The sequence below is a fragment of the Pseudorasbora parva genome, chromosome 3 (genome assembly GCF_024679245.1).
Source record: "Pseudorasbora parva isolate DD20220531a chromosome 3, ASM2467924v1, whole genome shotgun sequence".
Classification (NCBI taxonomy): domain Eukaryota; kingdom Metazoa; phylum Chordata; class Actinopteri; order Cypriniformes; family Gobionidae; genus Pseudorasbora; species Pseudorasbora parva.
In genome coordinates this window covers 32,301,428-32,319,075 of record NC_090174.1, presented here as the reverse complement: position 1 = coordinate 32,319,075, position 17,648 = coordinate 32,301,428, and the positions used below count along the sequence as shown (strand labels likewise).

Genomic DNA, 17,648 nt, shown 5'->3' with positions numbered 1-17,648 from the left:
AGAGTGTGTATTAATGTAGATGTTTGTTTGGCTGGGCTGGAGTGTGTGTGTTTGTGTACCTGTAGGTAAAGTGCAGTATAGCCTGAATGGCATTTCCTCCGCCCTGACTGATGTCACCCTCAAAGCCAGGCAACAGGGGAATTACAACAAACACCCTGTACTTCTTTCCCTCACTACAACAATTCAAACAAAGCTTACACTTCAGGCTAATAAAACACAAACACTGTTGAATACGTTTTATTTGACTGAACTTGGATCTCACAGAGATAACAAACCTGTGAGCCCGTAGGATCCGTCTGACAATAGCATCGCCGATGGTGTTGTGTACATACTTTTCATCTGAGCAGCTGATAAAGAACTGATTCTAAAAAAAGGAGAGACAGAGAGGGTTTGGTTTCATTCGTCTCACTTTTTTGCTCAACTCTGGGCATCTATTTCCAGTAAATCTGCTTTACTAAATGTTCTACTGCCAGGAGCCAGATTCACAAAACATTCTTAGGAATAAAATCCATATAATTATTTTGATTTTCCTGTAATGGCTTATTCACACCACACCTACATATGTCAACCAATGGCTATATTCCCAAAATACATGTTTTTTTAAATTTTTTATTACTCATCCTGATGGCATACCAAACCTATATAACTTTCTTTATTTTGAGGAAAACTAAACATTTTTTTTTGAAGTATGTAGGTTAAGCAAACAGTTTTGGTGATCATTGACTTCCATAGTATGGACAACAAAACTCTGAAATATTTCTCAAAATAATCTTCTTTTAGGTTCCACAGAAGAAAGAAAGATACAGGTTGGAAATGACATGAGAGTGAGTATATAATGACATAATTGTCATGTCTGCACAAACTATCCCTATAAAAATCACTAATCACAAATAAATAACTAAATAAAACACAGAGTTAGGATAGTCTCAATTTACTTCTATAATCTAGAATAATAGTAGACTAATCAGATGCCTGCCAATTTTTTAAGAAAATAGATAATAATGGCAAATTATGCACTTGGTAACAGTCTTATAAAATACCTAAATATATTTTAAATAAATTCACGAATACATTTGAAATAGTTTTTTAAGAGTTGTAACGTCCATCTTAAATCATTAATATTTATTGATATCCACATTAAAAAAAATACAAAAGTAAATTGTTGTCTAGACAATATCAGTGTTTGTTGATGAATTTAATGTTTTTAAATACCCAAATATAAAAGTTTTAGCTTTCAATGCTTGTTACCATTTTTATTATTATTTCTGTATGAACAAAAACATTTGGACGTGAGGGAATATCTGTTACATTCTTCCTAATTTGACTGACTCGCATTAGGACCCTGTTTCTGAGCGTGAGGCAAGAGCAGAGGGCTATTGTGTGTTGCCAGCTGAATGCAGTGGAATCACATGATCCTAGTGGGAGAGAACACTGTAAACAACTCCACAACTGAGACTTTGTGTGTGAACAGAGCACAGTGTCTGTTCAGCTGTGTGTGCGTGAAGTCTTATGAGTCAGTGGCAAATGTTTTTGGTAGGGTCATAGAGTGAGTGTTACCTCTAGATAAATATAATGCTTGCTGTTCTCAATAACATGTACATAGGCATTGAGGATCGATTGTTCAAATGTGCCAGCGGACCAGCGATCGACAGAACGAAGAACCTGGGTGAATAAAAGAGGGGAGTATGAAAGAGAAGCAGACATGAATAAATGATGAAAGCAAAAAAACAAAATAAAGTAAATGAGGGGGGAAAGAGGAAGAGAAAAGGCAACTGTGTGAACACATATGTACCTGTACAGAGGCTTTTGTGGTGCCAGGGATTGTGAATGGCAGCTTATCTGCTGTGTAGTGAGATTTCGGCAGCAGGTACGGGTAGAAGTCATCCTTGTACTTGTTCTTAAAGATCTTAAAAGATATATGGAATATAAGAAGAAAAGAAATCAACGATAGAAGTGTCTAGTGTGCACATAGATTCAAAAGCAATCACTAAAATGAGTCATTTGATTTCTCACCTTAGTGAAGTTCCAGCGCTGGATGAAGTGTCGTGCAAGATCTCTGGCTGCTTTCCCATGATGCACCGCACCCAGGTCTCGCCAGGGGATGCGTGGCACCTGAGTTCTGTCAACATTGTCTGAGGGGGAAAAGCAGAAGCAACATTACTGGCTATACCCACATTCAATGTTCATGTATTTTTGACTTTTCTAAGCAGAAAAATTATTTAAAAGATAATCATAATAAGAATTCTGTCCTTTTCAACTTATTATTCATCAAAGAATGACTTGCTTTCCACAAAAAATATTATGCAGCACAACTGTTTTCAACATTGATACTAATAAGAAATGTTTCATAAGCAGCAAATCAGTTGTCTGGCTATCACAAGACCAAGCTCAATTTAAAATGTAACATTGGTCTGGGGAGTCTGCTCTGTTTTTTCTACTGCACAAGAGGCGGGATCAACAAACATTATTTGAATGACTCTGTATGCAATTGGTTAGTCAACATGCAACGACCCATCATTTCTCTATCTGTCATCATGTTAAACCCGCCAATAGTGTGCCAGGTGGATAAGCCAGTCTGTGATTAGTTCCTGCAAAAGTGTAACAGAAGCAGTAGAAATTAATGTACAGGTTTCCAGACTGAGTTGCCGGGCGAAATCAAATCGGCTAGGTTTACCCAGTCTAGCAAATCAGCATATTAGAATGATTTCTGAAGGATCACGTGACACTGACTGGAGAAATCCTGCTGAAAATGCAGCTATATATAATACATATAAAATGTTATCTAGCAGACAAAGATATCTTGTTTGACAACAAGCAATGCATAGCCTATCTGAGTTTATCTTTATGTCACTATGAACTTAGAGGGAACATTTCCCACATCTAACACATCAAGTAATTTCCAAATTAACTGGGTGCTCCGATTGATCAGGTGCCATTCGTTATTGGCCAATACTAGCTTAATAAATTGATCTGTGGTCTGTATAAAGGCTGATCAAAAGAGCCGATCAGATGACCCAAAACCTATGAGACAATTTTCTAAGCACAGCTAAAATTGCTTCACTACATTCACCGGTCTGGCAGTTCTACCAGGTGCCTGAAAAGGACAATACATTTGCAACGTCTTTGCAGAGAGCGGTGAAATTGCAACGACAGCAACCCTACAGCATAACAGCAAGAAACTAAGGCTGTACATTTTTTGTGCATATCTTTCCTTCACAGCGGTGCACTTTCATTCTTCCCTAAAAGCCCAAACTTAACGTCAGATCAGTGATTGTAGTAAAATACAGTCTACTGTTGCTAAACTGCAGGATGTACTTAGTAATAAAAAGAGTTGCTTTTTAGTAATCTTAGTAATAAAACTGCACTAAGCAGCGAAAGAGATACTGTTCCCCAAACGGTTTTCTGTGAGCATGCTACGAGACAGAGTGGAATGCTGCCAAGTGAAGTAAACTCTGAGCTTCGGGTTCACATCTAAATGGTTAAATATACACATAAATATGTTGAAATGTCCAGGTGAGTATTTGATGAAATACTGTCGGTTATGTCTTACGTGAAAATAAAAGAGTTGGTAAATAAGTTGCATGTATAACAGTACATTGGATCCCTCCATTAGGTCTTAAAGTGACAGCAGCCTAATATTCATGCTGCCGTCTGTGTAATTAATGTTAATCAAACAAGAAAAGACAAAGAGAAAATCACTCACTGCTCTTTAGTCAATTTTGTAGGATTCATCTATATTTAATTTCTACAGTGAAGACTATGAAGTGTTGTTTTACATTTTCATACTATCTACTGATAAAAACGTTTCTGTTTTTCCTAATCACCTCTAAGAGAAGGAACGGAATATGCTGCACATGTAATTTGCCATTAAATTAAGAGTTGTCAATTCATGATATCTCTTAAAATACATTGTTGTTAAGAATAGCTAAATAACCACAGTGGGTCTATTTGAAGCCTTCTATTTATCGTGTAGTATTATTTATTTTAGTGATCAGCATCAGTGATCGTTTTGACTAATACTGCATCCTCTGATCAATAATCATTGGCAAGTCCCAAAAACCCTGATTGGAGCACCCTCAAGGTTGTAGTTCAAAAATGTCGTTTTTATAAAAAGATCTATATAAGTGTTAGAGGGGTGATTTAAAAAATATATATAGGTAATTATGTAAGTCTACACTGGACTGTGTACCTTGATAAGGCTGATCCAGCTGTGTCCAATCTCTTTTGATAAAGTTGCTGTAATCTTTTCCTAACCACAAGAGGGCATTACAGCTCAGGTCGACTTCATCCTCACACTCTGACGCAGATTCTGTCAGAGGAACCGCAGAGCCATCCACAGTTTCAGACTGAGTCAGGAAGAGGGAGTGAGTAGGTAAGTGAGAGATATTAAACAGGGAGAGATGAAGAGTATCGGATCATTTCATCATATCTACTGAACACAACTGTACCTCTGGGCCTGCCTCTGCATGATTGGCTGGTTTTGGGGGTTCCAAATCACTCAGCCTATAGTTGCTGTCGTCCCACCTCCCAAACGCAAGATCCAACCCACCCACAAAGGCCACTGATTGGTCGATGGCAACCATTTTCTCATGATGGGCCCAGAGGAACACAACTGAGGCCACATGATCAGGGTGACGCATAACCTAGTGCAAAATAAATGTAGAATGAATCATCTATACCATTTCCTGGAAAAAGAACACATTAAGATTAAGCTGTCATGATGTGAAGAAATAACAAAATTGGGAGGCAGAAGAGGACAAACAGCAGTAGAGCAGAGGTGTATATTAAATCACACCTTAATATTGGGATGCAGGTTCATCAGCGTTCTCTTGCTGTAGCCGCTATTGATACCCAGAGCCAATTCCACCTCCTTATACAACAACACACAAACCTTCACTCCCTGTTCCTAAACACCACACACACACACACACACACACACACACACACACACACACACACACACACACACACACACACACACACACACACACACACACACACACACACACACACACAAGGTAATGTTGAAATTTTATAGCCATCAACATATTATACTTACATAGTTTGGCAGATGGACTGCTTTTAAAGATATATAGTGGAGAGAATTAATTAAATGTATAAAGGAATACATGTAATGTAAAAGGGTTTTCCCCCTTACTGCTTTGCGTTTGAGAATCTTGTCCAAGCGCCAGTATGTTCCTGTAGCTGGACGTTTGAGGAAAACCTCTGGACTGAGCCTGCAGAGAGAAAACTCAAATGACTTCACAACACTTACTTCAGCTATTTTCATAAATTAAATATACAGTTATATGCTAACACACAGAACAATGACAACACAATATTGTACAACTGAATCTAGATACTCCCAGCATATGAATATCTATTTTCCTAGTAGTTTGTAAAGTTTGGAGTTTGTAAAATGTGTTAATATTTTTAAAAGACGTTTCTTATGCTCACCAAGTCTGCATTAATTTGATTAAAAACATAAAAAAAAATTATGCCAACATGGTGGAAGCAGTATGTCTGGATTGTATTATATATATATATATAAAAACAAAAAAAACACTTTTTTTTTTAATCAAATGTAGTATTGGCCATGTACTGACCACCAATCAGTGATGAAGATCTCCTCCTTGGCCTGTTCCAGTGCATCAGCCAGGTCTGAGAAATAGCCATTTCCGTTAACATACCTGTCAATCAACCAGCAAGTCATTTACTCGGTACCCACTTCATTAGACTAACTAATAAATTAATACATTTTCTTTGAACAGAAGCACCACCAAGGACAAATGCACACACCACTTTGTGAGGGTGCCCGGCCTGGGTGGGGCGAAGCCTTTGAAGCGATGGGTCTGGTGGAAATCACATCGCTCAGAGAGACTCCGAATCTCATGACTCCACCACTGGGCCTGCCTGTAGCTACTACACTTAATCACCAGCTTCCTGTAAAACACACACACCAGCTGTGGCTGCATACACCTCTGTAAAAGTATCAGTAGTGGGAGGACTTCCTGATATTGGTCCTCACCCAGACTCCACTGTTTTACCTGCTGAAGTTCTCGATGCAGACGCCATACTTGGTATCAGTGTAAACACGTCCAACCAACACCTGCAGCTCAGGGTCAAACAGCAGGACAAACGACACATTGCCAGGATCTCTGCACATACAACAACAAAAATCAATTACAAAATGAGTCACTAGAATGTAACATTAAATATAAATCCACATTAAATATGAGTATTGTAGTAAACAATAACACATGCTGAGTCTATTCAGAGCAGAGTCCAGAAAAAAAGTAGGCTATAAAAGGATGGGCAAACTCCATATTAAACCCTACGGATTAAGAATGGGATGTCATTAAAGTTCATGTGCATGTAAACTTTTGGCAATATATACTAGAGTATGTCAAACATTTAGATAAACAACATATTGTGAGCAGGTCCACACCCAGATGAGGCCAGTCAACCACAGAGACAGCACCTCTGATTGTTCTTTATGAAAATAAGTAAACAAACATGACTTAAATGTCCTTATACATTGGAAAGCAGTCCCTGACAAATATATTTTATGATGAGGTGCTCAGAGTACCAGCAACATGTGAGAAGTGCCGGTACACAAGAAAAAGTGAGAGTACACTGCAGTTTAAAATATAGAAGTGCCTGTACTGCATACCATTGTGTGCCAGCCTATTTTGAGTACTGCCTTCAGGACTTTTTGCTGGCACACAGTAAAGGGCTGGGCAAAGTGTCACCTCTGTTTTCAAGGAAATCATTCTGATTTCTAGAGCAGTTTGGCATACAGGAATGATGCATTACTGCAACTAACTTAAACAGGCTCAAGCTACAAAAGAAGAAGGAAAAATTATGAGTCATGTTGTTTCCTGAATGCTGTTAAAACACTGACGGGGCATTCAAGTCCACATTAAGATTGTAATTTAATCACATAGTTTTTGTTTAATGACACAATACAGATGACCTCTAGAACTTATATAGTAAAGGGAAGAACCTGTTCGACAGGCTTCTAGTCCTATATTATCTTTAACTAAAGCTTTAACCTTTCTACAACCTTCCGTGATTTTGATGCCGGAAGTAAGCTGCAGGCTGAGACGGATCAATATTTGTTTTGAAAGACCGATCATTTCCACCCTACATTGTATAATACTGCATAAATAAAACATGCAAGATGTAGCATTTCTCGGCTGGATGTGGTAATCAGTATTTTCTGAGGGTAAAATTAGAGGTTTGCCACATGACAATAAAGGGTTCTGGAAAATATGACTCATGCTGATGAACAATGAATAAAAAAAAGCTGGTAAAGTAAAAAGAAAGAAATAGCTTGCAAGGACAAGGGGCTGTGTGTTCTCATCCATTCACAGCTTTGATATAAAGACGTGGTAACATGAAACAAAGAAAAATAGCATGAAGAGGTGTCAGATAAAAGAACACAGGTGGATTTTTTTTTTTTGTAGTGAACTCACCTGGACATATACAGGAGGAACGAATCCTTCACCACAAGCCAGCGGCGGGACCAGCGGAAACAGAACTGATGGTGTCCGATACAGTTGAGTCCCTGGATGCGGTGACCCCCGGACCGTTTCAGAATATAGCCTTCTCTAAAAATTAAAAATTAAAAATTACAGAAAACCATGCAAGCAACAATGGAATAGTACTAAAATCACAAAATAAGAAACATATTTTGTCTGTACTCACAGGCCTTTGGGTCCAAGGTCTCTGATGAAGGACAGCGGACTGATTGCCAGGAAGTCTAACTGAGAGCATGATATACACACACTCTTTACTATGTATGTATACAAGTGTGAGAGGATTAAAGGGATAGTTTTCCCAAAAATGAAAATGTGATGTTTATCTGCTTACCCCCAGGGCATCCAAGATGCAGGTGTGTTTGTTTCTTCAGTAGAACACAAATGAAGATTTTTAACTTCAACCGTTACTCGTATAATGCATGTCAATGGGGCAACGGTTGAAGTTAAAAATCTTAATTTGTGTTCTACGGGGTTCATCAAATTTTCATTTTTGGGTGAACTATCCCTTTAATTTGGACATATGCATTATTTTTATTATTATTTAGTAGACCCAATATTGAAGGACAAATAACTGTCAGTATATAAAGCAGAAAAAGTATTCTAAAGGTATATGAATATCGGTTGAAAACATATACCACATACCAGTCAAATTTACATTTATTTAAAAAAATATATATTTTAATTCTAAAAATTAAAAGGTTTTCTTTTAGGGGTAGAGTAATTATTATACATATAATATATGTGCATGTAAGTCTTCTCACCATCACATGATAGCTCTTGTAGAATGTGTTTTCTAGCAAGTTGTTTAAATATTCCTCCAGATATTTCTGGAAAATACAAATAAAAACACCTTAAACAACACATTGTGTACAACTTTTGGAGGGAAGTGATGCTTTGCTTATATATATATATATATATATAAATAAAGCAAAGCATCACTTCCCTCTATATATGTATATATGTACCGGCTTGCTAGACGTTCTCCTGATTCTATCAGTTCCATGTAAAGTGGGCATGTCCTCTGTCAAAGATGCCAGCTGTTGTCTCTGAATGGCAAATCTAATTCAAATCAAAAGCAAAATGAAAGGAAAGGGAAACACTAGGTCGAAACTCCAGGCCAAACAAATGAAGCATTGTGAATTTGCTTGTGCGTGTGCGCTCACCTCCCCAGAGGCAGCAACTGCAGCAACACTTTGTGTTTGTACAGGTCTCTGTGGAGCTCCTGGAAGTGCTTGTACTTTTTTTTCACCGTCCATGTGAACTCACCATGTGTCAGACGGACTGTGTACAAAGTGCACACATGTACCTACAAACGGAATATTTGGACTGTCAGGTATAACCCAACCATACACCGTTAAGTAAAAACCCACAAACGCACCTTGGAGCGGGTGGTATATCGCTCCATGTTTTCCACTTTGCAGGTGATAGGCGTGCCATGAATGAGAGGAGAGATGCATCCCTCCTTCAGGTCTGCCAGATGATGTACCACAAAAAAGTCCCGCTCCTCTGATAGAAAGACACAGAAAGACAAGAATAAAGCCACTTTGCAAAAATGCTTTTTTATTTGTCTAATTTAATACTAAAAATGTCATAATAAATTATTAGCAGGACAATATAAGTGGAAAGTCTAATTGAAAAATCATTATGAACTTCTGTTTTTATGAAAGCAAAACACTCAAGATGAATGAACCCCCCCCACGTTTGTGTAAAACCCAGTGTTATAGTCGAGACCAGCTTACTCGAGTTTGAGTTTGAGTTAAGGCAGAGACCAGAAGGAGTGTCAAGTGTAAGTCCACTCCATATGCTCCAAATTTCATAACAAGACCAAGCACCAAGGCAAAAAAAAAAATGCTCTCGGACTCAAGATCTTCAAGGGGAGGTTGATTATGATTTAACTTTTTTAACTTTAGTTAGTGTGTAATGTAAAGAACATCTGCAAAGTTACGATGCTCAAAGTTCAAAGCAAAGGCAGAGATTTTCTTTTACAGAAATCGCTTTTTAAGGACTACAACAAACGGCTTGGTTGGGACTACAACAAGCTTCTTCCCAGGGTTGGTGACATCACAAACCTTAAAATTTACATAAATACTGACCCCTGGAACATGCAACAAAAGGGGGTTAGGCCATGTTTAGAAGAGGAAGAGTTGTTGTAGTAGAGCACATTTGGGAATCTACTCAAGCAGGGCATCCATCTTTTCACATTTATTGCAATACAGTACATAATACAAATGCAATAGCATGTCATAAAATTAAGTTGACAACATATTATAACCATAATTAAACTAAACTACCTGTTCTATCTTAATCCAACATATATACTCTGAAGACATCTTACAAAAGCTGCCACACGAGCGATTTTTAAATGATCTAATCAGAATAAGCTAATCGATGACTTGAAGATAGTTACCTCCACATTAGCAACATAAATTCATCAACTAACATTCAGAAACGTCCTGTCTCATTCTACACGTCACTTTTTATTGAGTCACTCCTTTATTGTCTGACTCCAGTTTGAAAATAAAAGGTTGAACAGTTTCGGACATTTTTGAGGTCTGCATGAGGTAGGCTAATCAGAGCTGCTAACTTGAGCTCTTGAAACCGCCCTCTTTTAGAAATGGGGCCGGGTGTCGCAGATCATTTGCATTTAAAGGTGTCATGAACTGGCTTTTAAAAAATATATATATTGTTGTCTGAGGTCAACTAATGATGTTTGTGTGGCTTTTACATTCAAAAAATCATAACTAATAAGTAATAGGCTATTTTCTACACTGGTTTTGAGTCTCTTTTCTGAACACTGGGTTTTAATGGGCATGACACATTGAAGACTTAGATGTAAACACCCATGGCAAGGATTGGTTTAGATTTGCATATTTAATGAGCTTTAGCTCCCCTGTCCCCTCCCCACAGATAACTAGATTGGTGACCTAGAACATTTTTATTTTACACCATAATGATTGTTTATGTTGGATTTTGAATTCCAGACTTTGGCCCCTTCGTTACTCATTGTGTTTTGAAGAAGAGCCACTGTGACAGGCCTCAGTATCAACAATGTTATATCAGCAGAGGTCAAAGATCAGATGAGTCACTCAGTTTCAGTGTTGTGCTCAAGAAAACAATCCTACTAGAAGAATGTGAATGAGAGAAAACAGCTCTGAAGCCAGTCAATCCTCTCTCTGCATTCTACACATTTCACAATTTTTTTCACAGGGAAGTACAACGACCCATTGTGAAACTTTCAATACCTGTTCTTGAAGCATGACTGACATGTGGATGTGGCATGAATAATCTTTTGTCCTTAGAGATAAACCAGTGATTGAAAAGGAGTCTGTAGGTTAACTGTGAATTGTGAAGCAAATAACTAATAACTGTTTTTTCTTTAATAAAATAAATACTAAGAAAATGTCACAAGCATTATGCCTGTCCCCTGCAATTCCTTAGTTGCAAAGACAAAATGGGCACTGGAATTATTTGATCACATAATACCTTGTTACACTTTTTTTAAGGTGTCCGTGTTACAGTGTAATTATACAGTTATGTTCTAGGTAATAGTAATTAACTACATTTACTTACTATGTATTTAGGGTTAGGATTAGTTGCATGTAACTATGCATAACTGACTTTTATTACTATGGTAACTACACGTAAACATACAACAGGGACACTGTAAAATAAAGTGTTATCAAATATTCTTACAGCTCACATTGTCATTGTCATAGTCTTAATTGTCTACAGTGGGGATCAAAATTAGAGAACAATTTAGAAACATTAGATTTTTTTCAGAAATATTGTTGATATTCATTGCTTGAAGTTTGAAGGACGATTAGCTGCCTGTGGGTATACCATTGTTCTGCTAGCATGTTTTACAAAATACCAAGGTACTTCAACAAAAACCTTTATTTTGTCAAAAACACTGCAATCAAAATTAGAGAACAATAACCAATGCAGCACAAAAAAAAACATTACAACTAAAATGTGATGCTTACAGCAGTCAAAAATTTGTAGGAATTATAGAGGCCCTTGCTTTGAATGAGCTCTGCACATCTGCTGCCACAGGACACCACTATATACTCACACTGCTCCGCTGTGAACTTGACCACTCTTCTTCCAGTCTCTTTGAATTTGTATTGCGTGAGGCTACCTCCTTCTCATTTCGGACTTATTACAAAAAGCAGAACCATTTCTAAAAGATGATATGTGACTAGGTGTACAGCAAACAGGCTAAAAAACACATACCTACGTTTTTATAAGGAGATAAAGGTGGATACAGGCAATAAGACGTGAAGCTTCAGCAGGAAGAATGGGCCAATTTTGGGATCCTGACACTTAGTATGTCTCAGTATGTCTATGTGTGCAGTAAACATGTTGTCAAATATCCAAATGTCAGTTTTATATATTATATTTCCTGTCGCTGATTACTTTCCCATCCAGTGGACGTAGTTCTCAGTGTAATATAACATGTTGCGCTCTGTCTTAACTGCCTGTATCCACTTTTAGGTCTTTAAACACTCGTTTTCTGGGTCCACAGCTTATAAAAACTTCTGGGGTTTTTGGTTCTGGGTTCTTTAGCTTGTTTTCTGTACACCTTGTCACATATCAGCTTTTAGACATTGTTAGATTTTTTTTTAAATAAGTCAGAAATGATAAGGAGGTCGCTTCCCACAATAGAAAGTCAATGGAGACGGTTGGTTTGTCCCAACCCCCTGCAACCCACCCCCACCCCCCGGTGGGCGTGGCTTTCAGATAATGACGCATGCTGCTCTGTCTCAATGATTTTACATAGATTTTCAATGGGGTTTAGATCAGACTCTGGGCTGGCCATTTCATTATTTCAATGTTCTCATGTTCAAGGAACTGCTCAACCCGTTTTGCAGTGTGATAGGGGGCATTGTCTTGCATAAAAATTGCGTGCTTATTAGGAGAGGCTCGCAGTGAAGAAACCACATGTTGCTGAAGAAGGTTCTGATAAACAGGTTCTGAGGTTCTGCCATGTAGCTTTATAATAGGCCCAACTCCTACTGCAGAAACATCCCCAAAACCATGCCACTTCCTCCAACTTTCACTGACTTCTTTGGGCACTTTGGGTTCAATCTTTCCCCAGTTTGATGCCAACATAATGTTTCCCATCAGACACAAATAAATTAAACTTGCATTCATCACTAAAATAAACTTAAACAAGTTCTCCTCTGTTCACACAACATGCCCCTCAGCAAAGGTTAGTCTAGCCTTTTGATTCTTTCTGCTGATGAGAGGCTTGGTCACTGCAGAGTGAGCATTCAGTCTGAATTCTCTTAAATTAGAAGACACTGTATGGCAAAACAGATCCTTACTGTGTTCAGCTCTGAACTGGCGAGTAATTCCAGCTGCAGTGTTGAACCGATTCCACATTGAAAGTCTCCGCATTCTCCTGTCCTCTCGTGCATTGGTCTTGCGTACCTTTTTGGGTACTTGAATGAATTTGTGTCTTTGTAAAGCTTTAATATTCTAGAAATTACAGATTTGGAATGAACAACTTCTTTTGCAATAGCTGAAAGGGTCATCCCTTTGGCCTTCATCTGGACACCCTGGTGTCGTAGGGTTTCAGTAACCTTAGAGTGGCTTGACATCTTGCAAAGTCAGTGAAAATTGGAAAGTTTGCTTCAAGTTAAATAGGGTTTGCCAGATTATTACGGAAATTAGCACCAAGTGCCAGATTAACACCCAAAGCTTGAAAGTATCTGAAAGTGTTCTCTAATTTTGACCAGCGTTATTTTTCAATTGTCTTATTTAAGTTGTAAATACTGTACTTCAGAATATATTTAACTTGTGAAATATGCTTCAAAAACTGCCCTTCTGCTCCTGTTAGGATAATGTCAAAAAGGACTAAGCAGTGACCTTAAAATTTAGGAAATTGTATGTTGTTTGCTAATTCTGATCTCTACTGTATATCAGAAAATAATGTGTGTTCTTGGTACATGACACCACCTGCAAATATAAACTGTAAATGTATTTGTCTATGACAAATATATGTTTTAAAAAAAGCTGTTGTGCTCTTGGGATAGCCGACTTCTGCCTGCATCGGCCTCAACTATCAGGAATGCGGTAATATTACTATTTTAGCCAACACCAATAAACCAATAATTATTTTCATGTTGTTCCATTTAAAACCGATAAATAGTTAACACTAAATGTCTAAACTATTAATATGTAAACTACAATGAGTAGTTTTGAATTTGTCCATTAAGGTGTGGACAGGCAGCAGCAAGAAAATAATTTACATAGTGAACAAGCTAAAAAGCCAATGAAAACTGTGTGCCCAAGAGGTGCTCATTCCAGCTCAAAGTAAAAACACATGAACTAAACGATCAAGGTCTTTGAGTTTACTTGAGAGGACAGGGTTCAAACTTTTATCTGTTAACATAAAAACTATTGTGTGTGATTGGTCTCACCACTGTTGTCTTTGATAGACTTTAGCTGATCCTCAGTAAGGTTGCACAGCACGGAGTCCACACATTTTCGCCACCTTTGAGCTGCATTTGTCTCAGGGCTGGCCATAAGGCTTCTGGACCATCACACACCTGTGTAAACACACCAACAAATGAACACCCATGCACACAAATTCACTTTGTTTTTTTCAACAGTTAACAAAATGCAAAAGTTACCATGACAAAATTAGATACTAGAAGCGAGCAAACTATTCTCCAGATGTGTCAGAACAGCTGATGCAAAACATAATGTACATCCTGACACCTATATTATTGTACTGGGGAACAGCAGGGATGTGTGCTGGGACCCCTGCTCTTCTCTGTTTACAGCAGATCGCATGGCTTGTCTTTTAAGTGGTGAGAAAGTGTTGCATGTTCTCTGCTACTTAACATGATATGTGCGATTTAACTTGATCTATAAACTTGATCTTTAAACAATTAAGTTAAGAAAACGCCTGAAAAGGACAAATCTAAACAGTAGCTTAACCCTGTGGTGCTGTTTGGTCATTTTTACTGAAACATTGTTTTAGAATCAGAAAAGGTTAAATGGTCCTGAAAAAAATTGTCACAAATGTACTGTTTTCAGTCAAAAATTATCGCATTGTAAACTAATGGGAAAGGAAATGAATCTAATGGAAATGTTTGGTACTGCACCTAAATAAAATCTTAGCTTATTCAGCCTCAAATGTGGAACAAAACTTGCTTAGATTTATGGCTTTGCTTTTCTCACATTTTTAAAGTAAAACATGTTTTGGAAAATACATATTTAAAAATAGTATATAAATGCACAATAACAAACTTATGTTTTTTTTTTAGCTATAACCTGCCAACTGTCTTCTTTAAGAAATACCAAACGTGTGTTCATATCATATCTAGATCAGATCATATTTATTCCATAAGTATAATTTTGTACCATAAAATCCCCTAAAAATACAAAATATGAAATAAAAAACATTATTAAACTAAAATATAGTATAGTCATTTAATTGAAATAAAAAAAAATCTATTGGATAGAGATCTGAGTTTCCAACACACACTCCAGGAACTAAATAATCATCTTACCGTTCATACCAGCCATAGCTTCAAGATAAATCTTTTTACTTTTTGCTATATTTGAGGTTCTTCCGATTGGAAACCAGTAGTTCCATAATCTTCTTTGTATTTCTTCATTGATGTATTATTCTCCATTTATTATTAGGTTATTTTATTTGCTGTTTGTTTTTTATAAATGCATTTTTCATATTTTGGCAATTTGTATGCAATTTAATTGTAAAGCAACTTAAGCGGCATAGTATAATATGTATGAAAATATGTATGATTAAAACAACATTATTCCTCCTATTACTGTACATGTATATTATATTCACAGGTGCAGGATTTGTCTGCACTTTTGTTATTACCATCACATAATCTGTATTCAAGCACAAGTAAAAATAACTAGGACAAAAAAGCTAAAGCGCTTGTGGCTGTTGGACTCAATCCAGATGGTCTTTGGGCTGAACTGCGTTGTATTTCTAAAGCAACTTTGCCACTAAAACAAAGGAGCACAGCACTCAAGCAATAAAAAAAAATCTTCACTCTAGCTGTGGCACAGATGATTCACTAATCTATCATTAGTGAATTATTGGGTTGAGAGTAGACAAATAAAAAGACATATGTGAAATATAATTGATATCAGCTGATTTGACAGTGGATTTTAATTCTAAAGTCATGTAGAACAGCTACTGTGTACAAAAGTGCAGTAGTTACTATAATTGCTTTGCGGTCAAAAAAAGTACGCTATTGAATGAAACGTACAAAACGTGCATTGTTGTCACTGTAATCTGATTTACAGTGTCAGTTGCGTTGCTTTTTTGCCATTCACAACTTCTCTCCCGCGGCCTCATAGGATAATAAATTGTCCATTAGATGTGCACTTCAGAATTGAGCTGGACGTACCAAGTCACTTTTCAACTGCTATTTTATGAATACTATAAATTTGGACATACTTTTGGCTCACATACTATTTTTTCGCCTATTATATAATATGGAAGTAACCATATTCTGACACAGGAATTGATTTCCAACCCTGTTCCAGCATGCACCTCAAAAGGACACATTTTAGATCAAAACCTAGTCAAACCTGGTTCAACTCATCAGCGCATTAGTATCCAGCAAGCAATAACCGTCATTTTACTGACCTTGTTTAACTAGACCCGATATAGCCCAGCTATGAGTAACCCACTTCAAGCTAAAATAACCTTGAATTCGGTTGCATGTTGTTTTTGCTGCAACATGTCCTCCAACCAATACGCCTATATAGGTCGTTTGTAACTTCCCTGAAATACGACCTATAGGAGCGTTTAATAAAGTTGCGCCCCTATCGTCAACAGGACACTTTCTTTTTAATGCATTGTTCCCTTTTATCTGCATAATATTTCGGGGTTTTGTGTAGCTCAATTGATATAGCATTGCAAAATACAACATCATGTGATCATGCAATCGTGGGTTTGATCTCAGGGAACGCGTGTGCTCATAAAGTGTATGCACTATAAATCACTAGGTAGGTTTAGGGGTGGGGTGAGTGAAATTGCTAATAAAAAGATTTTTAAATGGAAATATGACAAATGGTGGTAAAAATTAAAAAGTCCACACTTTGCATTTAAATGAACACACATTCTGATTGGTAACGACAGTCATTATTTTTACGCCAGCTAGAGGAAGCATGTTTTTAAAACGTAAATAAAGTGCTTGAAAAACGACCTATAGAGTCATTTCTCTTTGGAGGACAGTCTGTTTCGCCATCTTAAGAGATGTTTGATATTCAATCATGTAAGCAAAGTCAACAATGATTACAGGGTGTTTATGATGACAAGTCTATTCTTGGGCTATGGTTAAATGTCCATTACATTTTACTGAAAGCCCAAATTTTGCCTCGTTTTTGCCTTGATAGCCTTTTAGCCTATTAGACGTCTTTTAAATGCAAAATTGCTTGCTGGTTTTGTTAAGTCTCAAGTAAGACTTGAGACTTAAACACCCAAACTAGGCGTGTCTGACAAGGCATTCATAACATTGTGGGGAACCTCCAGAAACAGTCTCTGAAACAGTGCTGTTATAAGTAATTAACAAAGCAGAAGATACCTTAGGTAATATAAACCATGTCTACCTGATACCTGCTATTAACGATGTCTCTGAGTTTCTATAACGACACTGGATATAACTCTAACATCATCACTGACACAACTGACAGACATTTGTTTGAAAAGAAATGAATACTAATTGATCAGAGTGACATTAAATCATCTACTGAGATTTCTGATTCTTTCAAACTTTATAGTAATCTAAAAACCCTGAAAAAAAATCCTGAAATCTCATAAATGTCACTTTCTCCACAAAAATATTAAACAGTATTGATAGTAGTAGGAATGCTTCTTGCGCACCAATTCGTATCATGCATTGTATTAAAATGATTTCTGAAGGATATGTGACATTGAAGACTGGAGTAATGATGCTGAAAATTCAGCTTTGCCATCACAGGAATCAATACAATTTTAAAATACATTAAAATATAAAACAGGTTTTTAAAATTGTAATACTATTTCACAATATTACTTCTTTTACTGTATTTTTGATCAACTAAACAAAGCCTTGTTGAGAATAATAG

At 37.0% G+C, this 17,648-nt stretch overlaps 1 protein-coding gene across 1 annotated transcript in view; it reads right to left on the bottom strand.

The window, feature by feature from the left end:
• The window catches only part of pld2 (phospholipase D2), a 34,814-nt gene that overhangs the window by 15,210 nt on the left and 1,956 nt on the right, over nucleotides 1-17,648 (bottom strand). The window contains exons 3-21 of the mRNA XM_067438441.1: nucleotides 13,970-14,098; nucleotides 8,923-9,050; nucleotides 8,708-8,850; nucleotides 8,510-8,603; nucleotides 8,306-8,371; nucleotides 7,711-7,769; nucleotides 7,479-7,613; nucleotides 6,048-6,158; nucleotides 5,800-5,943; nucleotides 5,607-5,690; nucleotides 5,159-5,237; nucleotides 4,796-4,906; nucleotides 4,449-4,643; nucleotides 4,190-4,346; nucleotides 2,014-2,132; nucleotides 1,793-1,906; nucleotides 1,558-1,662; nucleotides 276-364; nucleotides 60-173 (exon numbers count right to left, since the gene is read on the bottom strand). Of these exons, the coding sequence (XP_067294542.1) occupies nucleotides 60-173; nucleotides 276-364; nucleotides 1,558-1,662; nucleotides 1,793-1,906; nucleotides 2,014-2,132; nucleotides 4,190-4,346; nucleotides 4,449-4,643; nucleotides 4,796-4,906; nucleotides 5,159-5,237; nucleotides 5,607-5,690; nucleotides 5,800-5,943; nucleotides 6,048-6,158; nucleotides 7,479-7,613; nucleotides 7,711-7,769; nucleotides 8,306-8,371; nucleotides 8,510-8,603; nucleotides 8,708-8,850; nucleotides 8,923-9,050; nucleotides 13,970-14,075 (2,153 nt within the window). The 5' untranslated portion in view covers nucleotides 14,076-14,098. The remainder of the gene's footprint in view (nucleotides 1-59; nucleotides 174-275; nucleotides 365-1,557; nucleotides 1,663-1,792; nucleotides 1,907-2,013; nucleotides 2,133-4,189; nucleotides 4,347-4,448; nucleotides 4,644-4,795; nucleotides 4,907-5,158; nucleotides 5,238-5,606; nucleotides 5,691-5,799; nucleotides 5,944-6,047; nucleotides 6,159-7,478; nucleotides 7,614-7,710; nucleotides 7,770-8,305; nucleotides 8,372-8,509; nucleotides 8,604-8,707; nucleotides 8,851-8,922; nucleotides 9,051-13,969; nucleotides 14,099-17,648) is intronic.